Source organism: Xyrauchen texanus, chromosome 19, assembly GCF_025860055.1.
Source record: "Xyrauchen texanus isolate HMW12.3.18 chromosome 19, RBS_HiC_50CHRs, whole genome shotgun sequence".
In the NCBI taxonomy this organism is placed as follows: domain Eukaryota; kingdom Metazoa; phylum Chordata; class Actinopteri; order Cypriniformes; family Catostomidae; genus Xyrauchen; species Xyrauchen texanus.
In genome coordinates, this window is record NC_068294.1 from 38,811,026 (window position 1) to 38,828,263 (window position 17,238).

Here is a 17,238-nt window from a genome sequence, read left to right on the forward strand (position 1 = left end):
GAAGAAACGGGAAGTTCATGATTCACGCGCATTCGAGCTGTAACAACTTTATTCTTTCAACAAGACGGAAGACAGTTTGTGTTGTCAAATTATTGGGATACAAGTGGGTCCTGTTCGCCTGCGGTGTCGGTGTTTTATCTCCCGGTAAGTGTTTTTCGCACGGATGTTTTTCTCGGTTTCAATTGCAGATCGCACTGTTACTGATGAACGTGATCAGATCTGACATGTAATACAGATTCACATTGTAAATACAGAACATCACCCTGCTTTTATGCCAGTTTTAGAGGTTTTTCCAGTTAATTCAGTCCTGATCACCTTTTATCTAGATACAATTTATGATTTAACCTCTCATAAGTGTATTAAATATTAAACCACCTTTGCTTAGTACTTTTAAGAAAATTAAGCTTTATTGTTTGTTGTTGTTGTTTGACTCAAGCATTATGCACATTTTAAAAAGACTCAACGTAAATCAGATCAAATATAATAAACACTTCTTTAATCATTCTTATAGTTCCTCTTATAAGCAGCATGTGAATGGAATTGTTCATTCCACACACTGGAAAAAAGGAACTATTGCACTGATTTATATTTCCCACTGTTTCAGTGTTCATCATTGAAATAAAATGGTTCTGGCTGGTTTGTTCAGGCTTGGGTTGATTTCTGGTTTCAGGACCCAAATATTTTAGTGTAACGTCTTTTAGACCTTTAAAAGTGCATGCATTTGGTGTCTGGGTGCTGACACGAGAAATATACATTGAAGGAAACCAGCTGTCAAAACCTGTTACGTGATAAAAATGAAATCACATGATTAACATGTCACCAATTATGTCTTTTTGGCACGGCCTTGGCAAAGATTTCTGGGCCCCCTGACTGGATATTACTCTGGGCCCTTTATCTATTTAAAAATACAGTTTTGAATTTGTTGTTGTCCCCCCTGGACCTTTGGGCCCCTAGAATCATTACCACCTTTCACCCAACTAGCTATGGCCCTGCTCTCTGGTGAAATATGGGTCACCAGGTGATATGACATGTCCCGTTTTATAGACCTAAGCAAAGCCCACATTTTTATGAAGGCTATTTGACAAAAAGCATGGACATTAACTTATTTCAATTAATATTTTATGTTAAACTTCTTAAAAACAAAGAAAATCATATTTTGCAGTTCACTTAAGTAGTAAAATAGTATGAGATCATAAAACAGTGTGCATAATAATTATACAATAAATATGTTATACATGATTAAATAGAAATATAATTTTAGATATAGTTTTAAATGAAGTATAGCATAACTGTCACTGCTTGAAATGCCATGTTGACTGGCTTAAAGGACCTTTCACACAGGGCCCGGCTATTTTGGCACAATTTTAAATCAATGGTATATGTAAACTTGAGCTAGACGGACGTCTTTGGCTCTTGTGTTGCCTCTTGCTGTTTTTCAGCACCATGTGCCATGAGTGCCACTTTTTTATGATGCCATGTCTAGTTAAAAGAAGTTGAACTTTTAAAAATGGGTCTTGAAACCTGCTTTCTGCTCCATTCAGCTGTTTTTGAATGCAAGAACACATCCTGTGCAGTGCTGTTTTATGACTGATATATTTAAAATAATGCCATTCATTTAAATTTCACAACAAATTTCTCAGATCTTTACAAAGGTTTTAGTTAGTCAGTTTTTTACTTGGGTGACATTGCTTAGGTTGCCTGTGTTGAGAATGTATGACACTGAAACATTAAAAAACCCATGGAAAAGTACACACACACTCATACTCACACACTCATACTCACACACTCATTGACTCAAAGCAAAAGAGGAAGTGGAATGTTTTATTACAATACAATTTTTCAATTGCTTCCTCATTTCCAGACGCAGAATAACTTATGATATATCTATCTCTCAGGTCATGGGGTCTTTGTTTCGCAGTGAAGAAGTTTGTCTGATACAGCTCTTCCTCCAGTCAGGATCGGCTTACAACTGTGTCAGTGAACTGGGAGAACTGGGAATAGTGGAGTTCAGAGATGTGAGATGTTTTCAGTGGTTACCTCTCTCATGTTGTTACCCCTGTACTTCATTTGCATGATAGTGTCTTTGCATAAAAATACCAACCAATCAGCTCTGAGCTCAATACCAGAACTCTGCAACAGTAATTTGAAACTAGATAGGCTAAATTGGTCAAGACAAGCTTTGATGTTGGCTTTACAAAGACTTGTCTGCAAGTTTAAACTAGTTTTAAAAGTTTGATGGTTAAACAGATATTACAGTAAGACATGGGGATGAAAACTACTCACCTTTTAGCTACAGTCAACTTTTTTTAAAGCTAATTTGCCCAAATGGTTTGTAATGTTTTTTTTTTTGTTGTTGTTGTTTTTTTACATTTTCCTTATTAAATTCCGTTGTAAGGGTTACTTTAAGCTTAAACACAATCAAATCAACTTTAAATATATATCTAGAGCACCTGCTATGACTTTCTCAAAATGTTCACCCTTCTTGAGTTTGCGTCCCTGAAGCAAACAGCTAGCTAGTCTGAGAGATGTCCAATCAGTTAGAAAAGACGTAGCACAATAAGTGAGAACAGTCTGAATGTCTGTGCCAGTTTTTGGTGGATGTAGCTTGAAAACTCTTGCAAGAGTTACAATTGATCATTTTTGTCAAGCCAACATAAATATAGTTAGAATATCTGGCTGTATTTTCAACAGGAATACATTGTTATAAAAATGTAAATGTGCATTTTTAGAGTAGCGATATAGATGTACACAATGTTAGTATTGCAACAACTGCTTAAACATATGGTTGAAAACAAAACATTAACAAAATTTGCTGTGGTTTTTTTAAGTAAAACATTTAATTTCAGACAAATTGGTAAAATAATGTCCGAATTAGGGCTGCGCAATTAATCGAAATTAACTCGAAACCGAGTGCTCCGAGTTCTGTTCCGTTTGCTTACTTGCGCTAAACGCTTTATTTACACTAAACTGGCGCGTGCAGCGTTTTTTATTATTATCTGCTGTAGCAGCATCTCAGTCTCAACAAGGCAAAGGTATCATAATAATAATAATGCAGAATACAAGATGGGGTGTAATTCAAACATGTTTATTAAATGATTGCTGAGCAAACAGTATTAACAGTAACACCTGTAGGGTCCAGAAACCTCTCTTCATGCTTCTGTCATTTGTTTACCTCACGAGAGAGCGTGTCGCCCTTATTACAATCCCCGCGGAAACAAGTGAATGCGGAACTAATATTACCAACATCCAACTAAATGAAAAGGATGGAACATACATATAATAAATCTATATCAAATATTTTGTTACTATAATATAATGCATTGCTAAATTAAATATAATAAAATAATGAATACAAATGATTAAATTAAATTAAATGGTGACAAACTAACCAAAATTTCCACTTTAAATTTAATTACACCAATGGGTTATCAGTTCAACTTCAGTTTGACATTAAGCCTCATTCTTTAGGACTATCTTATACACAGTAATGAATAGTTTGCATAAGCCTACTCGTTTTTGAGGCCTAGAATAAAGAGTTACATTTATATTTTAAAATTATATTTTGTTTATACTGAATTATTCAGTCAACCAACATTATTTTTGACAGCAAAAACTAGGCAACAAGTATGATTTTACCAACTGTATGGTAACATTTGGATATGAAGAAGATTTGTTTTCACTGTTTATATATTTATTTGTTTGTGGTTGAACTGAAAAAATGTCTCCGTTTGTTTCTTTTTACGAGGGATCAATTGTGAAAACCCCAGTAGCCTTTTTGCAGTTGAACATGTGGAAAACATCACCATCAAAATCGCAGTTCAAATTGCAATCGCAATATTTTTTGAAATAATCGCAATATGACTTTTTGTCCAAATCGTGCAGCCCTAGTCCAAATGGATTATCTCTGCAGGGTGTCAAAGATAAAAACTGAATGATGTTCCAGTGTAGATAACTGTATTAATTATAATAGGAGCAATTACCGCACGTGTCCTCTGTGGACACTGTGTTATATTGCCTTGCTGATGTGAAAAAGCACATTAATGAGAATGAAGATCTTTGTTTGAAGTGTCTTTCTGTAATTTCTTGCCCTCAGTTGAATCCAAATGTGAACGCGTTCCAAAGGAAGTTTGTGAGTGAAGTAAGGAGATGTGAAGAGTTGGAGAAAACATTTGGTGAGTCAATCGTACTACAGTTCCCATGACTTGCTCCGTCTATGAAACAAATGTGCTTTTCGGCTGACATCACCTAGGCTCGGTTAACGTTAACGAATAGCCAAGGAAGTATTTAGGCATTGTTTTAGGCTGCTGTTGTAGGTAATCTTTAATGCAGTCATTTAATGTCATGCCGGTGGTGTTACAGAAGGGGAGCAATCTACTGCAAACTCACATTCACTTCTGATGCTTACCAATTCAATTAATGATGGATAAAATTATGTCCTGCTCGTTTTTCTCTTCATAAAATATATTTTCTTTCTGAAACACTTTAACTCCAACCTAACTCTGATGGCTTTAAGGTTTTTATACTCTCACATTCTTTGTCCTCCAGTATTTTTGGAGCATGAGATTATTAGCTGTCTCTCTCAGAAGCTGCAACCCCCCATTCCCACCCCTCCTGCCCCCCAGCCCAGAGAACTCCTCACCATCGAGGAGGAGAGTGAGCGCTTGGCCCGTGAACTCAGGGAGGTTTGTGTATATTTCTGTGTATTTTCCATTTAAATTTAGTCCGTGTACCCATGTGTCAGACGGACTCTTTTGGAGCGTCTCACTTTGGTTGCATTGCGTCTAACTGCATCAAGGTGGTACATCAAGCTTTAATTGGTCCGATGGCAGGAACATTCATTATTAAAGAACTTGCGTATGGATTGAGGGCATGATTAATTGCGTACATTTTTTAACACTGTATTTTTCATATAATTAATGATACTATTATATTATTTTGTATTATAGTAATTATATCCAAGACTTTGTATTGTGTTGTCCTCACTGATTCCACTCAAACATAATCATACAGCACGTGCTGCAATACACAACATATGAAATGAGTCCCGTCCTGAACTACATGCTCTGATTAATTCTAAAACATAACACATTACAGAAGGCAAATGCATTATGAATGCTGTTTCATGTTGTCTTCATCCCTGTCAGTTTGTATCATTGTAAATATGCAGGTGTCCAGGAACAGAGACAGCCTCCGATCTCAGTATACTCAGCTGTGTCAGTACAGAGGAGTTTTAAAACAGACACATTCACTCACGGCATCACAGGTCTGGACTGCAACACTTCACATCTGTACACTTCACATCTCAATAATTTCCATATCTTATTATATAATATACATGTATGTGTGTGTTTATACATTACAGGCCCCGCTGGTCTCATTTGACCCTGTGGGTCTGGTAGAGAATAGGCAGGACGTCAGGCTGAGCTTTGTGGCCGGTGTGGTTCACCCGTGGAAAGTACCCGCCTTCGAGAGGCTGTTGTGGCGAGCCTGTCGAGGGTACATCATCGTTGACTTTCATGAGATGGAAGAGAAACTTGAACATCCTGATTCTGTAAGATTGAACTCATTAATATAATGATTATTATTATTAATGTTATCATTAAGGTTAACCCAGTAAATAATTTATATAAAGAAGTTAAGTGGCTTGCAAAACAAACACTGTCTGAGTGATCAGGACTTCTCTGATCATCCTTAAGGGGTTATTTTGCGCTTATGACCAGATGACTATACATTATCCTGCTTATTGCATGGCTATATTATTATTATAAATAAATAAATGGATGCTAAATATTGATTTGATATGAAGAAAGAGACTGTAGTGTGAAACGAGAGGCACGAAACTAGCAAAGCTATGTTTAAAATCATTTGCCTGCATGGGACAACGGTCAATTATACAGTTTAATGGGCATTATACTGACATTTTTGACCACAGAATGCCATGTTAGACCAATCACAATCAAGTTCTGCAGATAGGAACAGGTCCACATGTATGTTTTTAAAAGTCAAGAGGAATATGACTAATTTCTGGTTGTTGTTTTGATTTTTTTCAGGGGGAAGAGGTACAGTGGACCGTGTTTTTAATTTCGTTCTGGGGAGATCAGATCGGCCAGAAAGTGAAGAAGATCTGTGATTGGTAGGCGATCTGATCATGATTAATGGTTTTTTAGTCTATCATAAAGATTGGCCTCAATGTTTCCTACTGAAAATTAATTTAATTGAATTTTCCTTCATGTTCCACATAAATGCAGCTTCCACACACAAACGTTTCCTTACCCTGAGAACCACACAGAGAGAGAGGAGACTCTGAATGGACTTAGAGGACGAATCGAGGACATCAAATCAGTATGTCAACTCATTTACTAATAAAACACATCTTCTACTTACACTTTTACACATTTCTGAGTTGTGAGTTTGGTTAAATACTGCTGGTAATCACCATGTTTTCAATTAGGTTGAAGATTGGTTGTGTTCATGGTTCTGTTTTCTTCACAAAGTTTTCCTTTACTTTTAAGTGATTTACTAAAGCCCTGGATATACTTCCATTTTGACAGGAATGCTCAGCTGGGCTTAGTGCTTAGTGAGTCATTTTGACAGAATCATGACAAGGAACTGGTTCAAAAGAACAATTCGTTCACAAGTCGGGCATCACTTGTTTTGTTTTGTTTTTTAAATATCAAATAATGGTCTACTCATTCCACCAGGTGCTACTAATAGAAATAAAAAGCTACATAAACTCAGAACTTCCTCAGGTTTGAAATATCTGTCTCTGTTTGGCTGAAGGTGATGGGTGAGACGGAGCAGTACATGCAGCAGTTGCTGGTTCGAGCACTGGCTCGTCTACCTGAGTGGCGTGTGCAGGTACAGAAGTGTAAGGCTGTGCAGATGGTGCTGAACCTCTGCAGCCCGTCCGTCACTGATAAATGTCTGATCGCAGAAGCCTGGTGCCCCATTAGCCAGCTGCCCGCCCTGCAGAGCGCCCTGCGAGAAGGAGGGGTGAGTGGCCACTTTCGCAATGCATGATATGAGCAGAATGGAATACTAGCATACTCCTGTTGCATACTGTGTAGTAAGTAGTGTACACTGCCTTATCTACACACTGTTGACCATATATGTATGGCATGCTACAGAAATGGTACAAGTAGTAAGGTATTATACCGTTCCACCCATAGGAAAATGGAGCGATTACTACACGTGAGGAAATATTAACACTTTATGTAATTGTGTAAAAATATCTAAAGTTGTGATTTCTGGTCTGATTCTCAGAGGAAGAGTGGCAGTAGTGTGGATTCATTCTATAACCGTTTGCCGGCTACAACTTCTCCCCCCACACTGTTCCCCACCAATGCCTTCACTGCTGGATTCCAGAACATTGTGGATGCTTATGGAGTAGCAAGCTACAGGGAGGTTAACCCAGGTAAATTTTATACAGTTTAGTACAAGGAGCCATGCAGTTTTGTGAATAGAGTCAAGGCTAAAGAGTGATGTGTGGCGCGACAGGTTTTTTTAACCAAAACAGTCATAATTTAGCAATGTTGTTATAATTTTCCACCCTTTCTCTGCCCCTCTGTTTGAATGTTTGGTTTTAAGCTCCGTGGCACTTTAAACTTGAATGTAAACGCCCACTGTTATGGTTGGCTCACATCGTGCAGCCCTTCCAAAACAGCCATTTGAAACACAATCCAAAGAAAATGAACAAACTCCACAAGACCACAACATTTATAAAAACGATTCAGGATTAACATATAGCGCACATCCAACACATTTCTTCTGAATGTATTAAACTGTTCACTCAAGCAGCACCATAAACTATCAAACATTCATGATGTGAAATTCATGAATTAATAGTTAACTTACAGTTTTGTGGTCCAATAGTGTTTTAACTGACACATTTTTCAATAACAATACCTTTGCAAAGCTTGAATCATATTGTGATTGGTTCACAAGCAATTCTCTCTGATATGAGCCAAAAACACATACAATACACATACATTTTCTAAATACGCAGACATAATACAATCCACGATGATGTTGGGTGCTTCAACAGGCAAAGGTATTGACATCTTCTGTGTTTGTTTACTCGCATGACTGCATGTGTTTCTTCCAGTCAGTGGCAGCAGCAGAATGAGACACATTTTAAAAAGTTGTGCTTGTACCGCTCTTAAAACCCGTCGCACTTCGCTAGAAATGCTTCAAAATGCTCAAAGTTCATGTTTATAGAGACCAACATTTAAAAATAACACAGGTGGGTGCAGAAGCAGACCAGGATGCCATCAAAACAGCACAACAGCAAGACAGCAAACAGCAAGATGAAAAAGAATGGGGGTTATAACTTGACATTGCATCTATTAAAAGCCGTGCCTTTAGTTCGTGTTTTTGTAGAAAAGCATTTAAATCCAGATATAAGTCCCCTTTGGATCTTCTATGACAGGCCCATCTGTCTCCTCTTCACCTATGTGACTGATTGAGCATCAGTGGGCGGGTCCAAGGATGCAGTGACGAAAAATAGGCAATCTTGCTGAACAGGCAGTCATATGCACGTTTATTTGGTCCTTGTGACGTCACAAGTTCAACAAATTCCAAACGAGCCACTTTTGCAGCTTTGTTTAAATAAATGCTCATTTTCTATTAAGGAGGAAGTTTTCAGTTCTGAAACTTGCAGTATGTTTTTATAGTACATTGACCTCTTATATGTCAAAAGATCAAGTATAATATTTGATTCCTCATGTTTTCTCTTCTCTGTGTAGCTGTGTACACCATCATCACATTTCCCTTCCTGTTTGCTGTCATGTTTGGAGATGTTGGGCATGGCCTTCTGATGACACTAGCAGCACTCTGGATGGTTCTGGAGGAGAAAGACCCGAAATTGAGAAACGGTACCAATGAGGTACAAACAGGGACACATACACAAACTTTTTTTCACCAAATAAAAACTGCCCAGATATTTAAAATGTGGTTGAATTTTGGTCGAATCTAAAAATATTTCTTAATATTTTAATCCTGGCTATTTCAATTTAATTGATTATATTGAGGTATAATGAAAATGTATGTGTGAGATATGGGTCATTGACAAATGAGGTTGTCCGAGGTGATGCAAATTGTAAACATTTTTAAATATGTAGTTTAAAATATTTCAAGTTCGTAGACATGTAATCTTTGAGTTTGTGATGTTTTTATAAATCATAATATATTTACATTTATAAAATTACATATATATATATATATATAAAAAAAATTTGATTTAATGATTTTCAAAAATGTCATGTGGTGTAACTATCAAGTAAAAGGTATTAAAATAGTGAAGTGAAGACCAGGAGACTCGAGTACGTCTTCAGCAGAATTCATTATTAAGAACGTGCTGTGTGGCGCTACAGTCATCAAGTCTAACTAAGTGAGACTTACATTGTAGTTTTATAGACATTTTGGTGGGCAGTCCTTCAAGTGAAAACAAAGTACTCAGTTGATGACTGTTCACAAAGTATGCTAAGGAAGTAAGCAGTTGTAGGAACCCTTCCTACAATGACTACTTCATTATCATTGAGATAAAAGCAGGTCCACACCTAAGCCATGTTATTTGCATTTGACTTAGACAATGATTAAATCATGAACAATGATCTTCAATTCAGTGGCTGAGACAGAGGCACCAAGAGCCAACACATACCACAGGTGATAGCTTCAGGAAGCCATTCTTGTTTGACTCACAAAAAGGTGAACAGGATCTGGCAGAGACCTCCACTTAGCAACTCTGTTTAACAGTGTAATACAGCTGACGCTGTTGCTTCTCTAAACTACCAAGTCTGATACACATATACTAAAAAACGTATTCTTAAACGTATTCTTAAATTTATATTCCCACAATAGCTTCCTTGTACCTTGAATACATGAGTGAGTGTCCACAGCTTAATCATTAATTTCAAAAACGTTTCAGTGTGAAAAAATATTTTTAAGTCAAGAATATCAATACGTTTTCTCATGGTTACACCAAATGACCTGAACCAAATGTGCCTTTTCATACAAATTAAAAAATATTGCTATTTGATGATGACAAAATAATTATTTGTTTTTAAAACTTCACTCACAGTCTTGCTGGTCTAAAAAGGTCTTCTCTTTTTTAGTTTATTTTTTTGTCACATGACAACTAAATTGTTACATAAATGTTGGTTGACAAATGGTGGAAAAATATGTATAATTTATTTAAATAAAATAATTTCACTTCTTATTTTCTTAATTATTATTCTGTATTCCTCAGCAATTATGGCAACATTAATTTTGTCAAGAATTTCAGCTTTTAATGAGCCTTAGATTTTATTTTAATTTTATTTTTGTTACTGTCTCTGGACAGTAACTAACACTTAAAACACTTAAAAATTACAAAAATAATTATAATTATAAATATTATTAAATATTAGAAGTGGACAAAAAAATGAGCATCACATCATTGACCCATATGTTTAAAAATGAAAGCACTCATTAAGGAAAAAATGCCCCTAATACTCAATTCCAGGATGCAAATTTTGCCCCTTAATAGAAAAGTTAACATCCAACACTGCTGTCCCCGAAAATCATGCCAAAAAAATCTGTTGGCATGCTTTTTAGTGTTGTGTCCTTATTGTGTATTTACACTTGTTTATTGTATTTAATATTTTCCTCTGGTCTCTTAAATGTCAGATCTGGCGTATGATGTTTGGAGGTCGATATCTGATTCTGCTGATGGGGTTGTTTTCTATCTATACTGGAGCCGTTTACAATGAGTGTTTCAGTAGAGGCCTCAGCACCTTCTCTTCCGGGTGGCACGTCCAGCCCAATGCAGAGTACTACAACTGGACGTACGTCACACAAACACACACCCACAGACAGTTACTTGGCCACCTTTTTATATATAAAGCTAAATAAAAAATTTAAAAAACATAATTTAGTTGAATTATGAATCGATTGTCACCAAAGTCAGATTAAGCTCAGTTTTTGGGGGATAGTTTTGTACACACAAACACACTCACCTGTCTTCACTCATATATGGCCAAAGATATTGTATGTGAAAGTGTAAAAGTACTCTTAATAAAATCTCTCTCTAAGTGAGGAGACGTTCAGAAGTAATCTGTATCTCTCGCTGGATCCCAACATCACAGGCGTTTTCACTGGCCCATATCCTTTCGGTATTGATCCTGTAAGTCATTCATATTCATTTCTTTTCATAGCAGTCTTTTAATTAATTAAATAATTATTATTGTTTTTTCTGTGTTTGATGGTTACATGCAATAGTAACTTTTATCTTTGTTGCACCAAGCTGTGACATCTTAAATGATAAATGCAATTATTCTTTGCTTAGATTTGGGGTCTGGCCAATAATCACCTGACGTTCCTCAATAGCTATAAGATGAAGATGTCTGTCATTATTGGGGTCATTCACATGACCTTTGGTGTGTGTTTGTCCTTGTTCAACTACATGTGAGTATCTTCATCTTCCTCAGTTTTGTTTGTGAATTTCACCTCTTGATGTCTCCTATATTTAGACCTGTCACGATTAGTAAATAATCGTCTGATCGCTGTTATTTAATCCAGCCACAGTTATTTGAGAAGTATGTGATTATTGTGCTCTTTAAAATCCAATCACATTTTACCGTCCAAATAAGGGAATGAATCATCATAATCGTGACAGCCCTACCTATATTTTAGTTATAGTTTCAAACGTTAAAAGTGGGCAAAATAAACGTCCATCTTCCAATGTTGGGCGATTTGACAAAATTACTGGCTGTAATTAGTGTTATATGTGTGTAGTATGTATGTGTGTGTGTGTGTGTGTGTATACATGTGTACACACGTGTATGCGTACGTGTATATATATATATATATATATGTATATGTATATATATGTGTGTGTGTTTTTGTAAATATAGTATAGCTCATTGCACATTACCTAAGAAAGACTCATTTTGTCATTGAAAATCTGGAAGTATCAGGGAATTTAAAAAGTGTCTTGGAAAAGTCAGGGAAGTTAGCAAATCTCAAAAGTATTGGAAATTTGTATAGTGAACACAAGACACATTTATATTTCTTAATCTATTTCCTGTACTCAAGCACAGCTGTTATGAAAATGCATGGGTCAAAAGGTGTGGGAACCCTGACAACATCGAAACCTATCATGTTTTTGTTCCTCATATTTTTGTTTCAGTGGCTCAGTGCCAGAGACCTGAGTAGGTTTCAGGTTGACAATACCAGACCTGAGCTAAACCGGCTTAGATCAGGTTCATGCTCACTATAAACCATTTCTATCAACTCTGAGATCTATCCCGAGTTCATGTATCCACTCACTTTCTCTTTCACTTTCTCTCTCACTCCTGCTGTTTAGTCACTTTAGAGAGATCAGTAGTATATTTCTGGTGCTGATCCCAGAGCTGTGCTTCATGCTGTGTCTGTTTGGATACCTGGTCTTCATGGTGATCTATAAGTGGGTGGTGTACGGCCCTCTAAACTCTGACTCCGCCCCCAGCATCCTCATCCACTTCATAGACATGTTCCTGTTTACTGTGAATAAGGACAACAAACCACTCTATGAGGGCCAGGTGTGTCCTATGTGTGTTTTTATCTTTGTGTGTTTGGGCTGCACATTATGAAAGTTAGCATGGGTTATTTTCTTTATGCAGTGGATTTTCTGTCCCTAAAGAAAATAATTTTATTTTTATTTTTTTGTAATTTTTTTTTATTGTTTTCTTCATCAGTAGTAGATGTCTTCTGCCTTTCCTCAATAATATGTACTAAGGCCAGCTTTAACAAATGAGCCCAACCTTGAATTAAGGTCAAGTAATTTTAGTGATGGTATAACATTACATCTTACTTATCCCACTCAAACACATTCCACCCTGTTCATGGGCACACTTAAAGAATGAACAATGCTAGAGTAAATAATATATATCCATTGATAATGATTTGGGTTGAAATTTAATGGAAAATATTAGAGTTGCGTTCCGTGGCAGAAATTTTAGCAGCCTCCAGTGTTGTAGGTGGGCACCGCCGACAGACTGCGAGTGGCGGCGGCGGTGTGCGTGCATTCATAGAAAACAATTGTTTCAAATTTTAAAACACGCCACGCCACCTTTAGCGCAACGACCACATTCATTGGAAAATGGCAAACTAATTGCACTTAGAATTTGGGCTCTCACCAAAATTGGATAAAGCTTTGCGCACTCACGAAAATAGAGCCCTGTAATTTCAGAACTCAAAACGTTCTCCTCACTGCAATGAGAGCATTTGTTGAAACCAAGCTGCCAAACGATTTGTCCTCTACTTCCTCTATTTTATGTTGTCACACTGTGGTAGACATTTGCATCTTACAGCCTTTAATCAGTCAAATGTTTGAGCAGTGATATGGCTAGGAGAGAGCAGGTCAGTCAAGAGCAAAGAGCCAATCGTAACAGTGCCCGTGTACTTTCAAGTCTTAAAGGAAAGGTTTGTCTCGCTTCTAATGACTGTATGATTTGTATCCATTGAATTCCTAGATATGATGTAATCTTGGTATAGGAGAAGTGAAACTTGAGTATTTAAATATATTATAATGTCCTGTTTGTGGTAAATGCAATGCTGGAAAAAAAACCTTTTGACCAATTTCCTTTTATCTCAGTTTGCCAGTTCTTCCCAACACATTTAATTAAGAATTAACAAAGTTATACAATCAAACCATCTTTTTGTCTGTGCAGTTGACAGTGCAGAAGGTTCTTGTGATTGTGGCTGTGTTGTCTGTTCCTGTGCTGCTCCTGGGGAAACCAATCCAAGAATACCTCACGTACAGGAAGAAGAAAGCTCAGCTTACAGTGAGCAATTCTTCTGAATGTTTATTCCAATTATTGTCCAATGTGTTCTTGTGTTTGTGTGTGTATGACCATGCTCTCATCTTCTGTAGGGAGACCGGCGTCCTCTGCTTGCAGAAAACGGCTCTATAAACTCTCTCCAGGGAGAGGTGGAAACAAGAGGCGAAGGAGAAGAGGAGGTGAGATGGAAAAGGGAACAGGAGACAGGTGGTGTAGTGTAATGTGAAGTATTGATCATTTGCACATGAATAGTTCTGTGTAATGATTTAGCTGAACTGATTCGCAAAGCATTTCTAAATAGGTATGCCTTTATTTTCCTCATGGCGTTACATCTCATGTGCAGTTGAGACTTTCTAGTCTTTCAAAGTGCTTTTTTCTACAGTATTTACAAGGTTCGTACAAGATCCTTGAAGTGCTCAAAGTGCTTGAAATATATGGAAAATCAGCATGTTTTGATGAAAAGTGCTTGAAATAAAAACGGACAATCTTCCTTGTAATGTGTGTCCATCAAAGATGAAATCCAGGCACTGATAGTCACTATATAGTCTGGGCTCTGGCTGGGCCATTCAAGGACTTAGATAAAAAAGTAAAATGAAAAATATAATTAATACATTTAAATATATAGATCAGCCACAACATTAAAACCACCTGCCTAATATTGTCCCCCTTGTGCCACCAAAACGGCACCAACCCGCATCTCAGAATAGCATACTGAGATGATATTCTTTTCACCACAATTGTACAGAGCAGTTATCTGAGTTATCGTAGCCTCTGTCATTCTGTCAGCTTGAACCAGTCTGGCCATTCTCCGTTGATCTCTCTCGTCAACAAGGCATTTCCGTCCACAGAACTGCCGCTCAATTGATGTTTTTTTGTTTTTGGCACCATTCACAGTAAATCCTAGAGACTGTTGTGTGTGAAAATCATCAGTTACAGAAATGCTCAAACCAGCCCATCTGACACCAACAATCATCCATGCGATTATCTAATCAGCCAATCGTGTGGCTGCAGTGCATAAAATCAAGCAGATAGGGGCCCGGAGCTTCAGTTAATGTTCACATCAACCATCAGAATGGGGAAAAATATTGATCTCAGTGATTTTGACCATGGCATGATTGTTAGTGCCAGATGGGCTGGTTTGAGTATTTCTGGAACTGTTGATCTGAATGGTGCCAAAAACAAAAAACATCCAGTGAGCAACAGTTCTGTGGATGGAAACACCTTGTTGATGAGAGAGGTCAACAGAGAATGGCCAGACTGGTTCGAACTGACGAAGTCTACGATAACTCTGATAACCGCTCTGTACAATTGTGGCGAGAAGAATATAATATCAGAATGTTATTCTGAGATGCAGGTTGGTGCTGTTTTGGTGGCAAGAGGTGGACCTACGCGTTATAAGGCAGGTGGTTTTAGTGTGTGTGTGTGTGTGTGTGTTGCATACAATTTCATTGGTTGAATGTAGAATATTGAAATAAAAAAAGTTAAAATGTGATTATAATAATGATGATGACAAATGATTAAATAAATAAAATATACGCTTTCATATATTATTCAGATTTTTCTGAGAGACACTCTTTGAGCATTTAGATTGTGATTTAGATTGTGTATTGAATTTTATTTTGATGAGAAATTGTGCATTTTGTTTAAACGTTTTTCATAAAAAATTAAAAAGAATTCTGTCATACTTTGTCATTTAAGTGATATAAAATCCAATCAAAATGATATGTACCTCCATATTGTATTTTGAACCGAATTGTGAGAACCATATCGCCCCATCCCTACTAAAAACATATTTTACTTAAAAGAAAATCAAGATTTATGTAAATTGCCATGCAGGGAATTATAGGAACAGTATTTAGTGGCGACCATTTTTTTTTTTTTTAACCAGTTCTTTGGAATTTAAACTATGCTCAATGCTAATATGAAATATACAGTAAAAATCCTAAAAACTTCAAAACTTTCAACATTTTAAACCTCGGATCTCAATGACAATTAAACTGCAAACAGCAATGTATTAATTGTTCATATTTGTGTGTCCTCTCTTTCCGTCTGTCGTTGTTTTTAAGGAGTTTGATGCATCGAACGTGTTCATGCATCAGGCCATTCACACTATAGAGTACTGTCTGGGTTGCATCTCTAACACGGCCTCGTACCTGCGGCTCTGGGCCCTCAGCCTGGCTCATGCCCGTAAGTGTACACACAGTATTTCACTGCTGTCATGATCAATGAAGAGTGTGTGTTTATTACATGACGTGTATTTGATTTTCAGAGTTGTCTGAGGTGCTCTGGCTGATGGTAATGCGGATATCGTTCCAGCAGCTCAGTTATGTGGGGAGTGTCATCATGGTTGTTATATTTGCCGCTTTCGCTGTGTTGACCGTATCGATCCTGCTCGTCATGGAAGGCCTGTCTGCTTTCCTGCATGCTCTTCGACTTCATTGGTGAGCGAAACGTATATGCATACACATACACACATTTAATGTCTCTCATCTTGCCAATACTCCGCATGGAGCTAATTATTAGATTCCCGTATCAGATATCAACCTTTCCTCTCTCTGTCTTTCTCTCTCAGGGTGGAGTTTCAGAATAAGTTCTACAGTGGATCAGGCTACAAGCTCAGTCCGTTCGCATTCTCGTCTATAATCAGTGCCTCCTCTCTCAATTGACACAAATGAACTCTTAACATTCCTAAGATTTCAAAAAATTATAGAATTATTTTGCTGTCAGGGCACACACACACACACACACACATTTTAAAATGTATCCTTTGTTTTAGCATGTCTGTTTTCTTTTTACTGAAATATCTTTTTACTACCCATGCACCTCCATTATATGTGCCTCTCTGTAAACGGCATTTTTAAACATTCAGGAGGCAAGTTGAAAATATTTTCTGTATTAATCATTGTTATTCTACACATGCTGTGCATTGTTCTGAACTTGTATTAAACGCGGAATATTCCTTTAAGTACAAACAGTTTATTATGAAAATTTGAAATGAGTTTATCATGTAAGAATGTGTTTGTATAATGTGCATTCCTTATCCTAAGGAAAGGAGAGCTCCTAAAATAAAGTACAATTTTCTTTGAAAGAACTATCATGATAAGATTCTTTCAGTATTTAACTCAATTTAACTAATTTACTTAGTGTGATAATCAGTCTTGATTTAAGGCATGATTTAAATGGAATGACCTTTCATTGAGGTGCTCATTTAATATTTCTTTTCTGTTATTATGATGACATTTTGTTTTATTTTTTTAAGCTGAATCACAGTGCTGCTGCTTGTAATAACTTACAGTGGAACTCCGAACTATATCAATAAAATAAGACCAAAGGTAAATCCAAAGTCTCTCAATACAGAAGGTCTGGTTTTTGTGTTTTGCGCTACTCTTCTTTACAAACGTTCAGTGATATTCTTAAAATGTGAATCGCTCTCTTGAGG

The 17,238-nt window shown here is 36.8% G+C and overlaps 1 protein-coding gene across 1 annotated transcript; it reads left to right on the forward strand.

Moving 5' to 3' along the window:
• On the forward strand, window positions 1–17,141 carry LOC127659903 (V-type proton ATPase 116 kDa subunit a 3-like). The gene is made up of 20 exons (XM_052149888.1): window positions 1–144; window positions 1,896–2,015; window positions 4,094–4,172; window positions 4,546–4,682; window positions 5,168–5,263; window positions 5,363–5,551; window positions 6,051–6,133; window positions 6,249–6,342; window positions 6,781–6,993; window positions 7,264–7,414; window positions 8,745–8,884; window positions 10,666–10,823; window positions 11,071–11,161; window positions 11,324–11,442; window positions 12,344–12,557; window positions 13,689–13,802; window positions 13,892–13,978; window positions 15,866–15,986; window positions 16,069–16,240; window positions 16,372–17,141. The coding sequence occupies exons 2-20, from the start codon at window positions 1,899–1,901 to the stop codon at window positions 16,463–16,465; spliced, it is 2,469 nt and encodes an 822-aa protein (XP_052005848.1). The 5' UTR covers window positions 1–144; window positions 1,896–1,898; the 3' UTR covers window positions 16,466–17,141.
• Window positions 17,142–17,238: the final 97 nt, after the last annotated feature.

Excerpts from the sequence above, each read along its gene's own strand:
- LOC127659903 (XM_052149888.1), top strand. The coding sequence starts at position 1,899 with ATGGGGTCTTTGTTTCGCAGTGAAGAAGTTTGTCTGATACAGCTCTTC. Across the intron at positions 5,552-6,050 it reads AACTTGAACATCCTGATTCT|GGGGAAGAGGTACAGTGGAC; the intron begins GTAAGATTGAAC and ends GATTTTTTTCAG. Across the intron at positions 6,134-6,248 it reads GTGAAGAAGATCTGTGATTG|CTTCCACACACAAACGTTTC; the intron begins GTAGGCGATCTG and ends ACATAAATGCAG.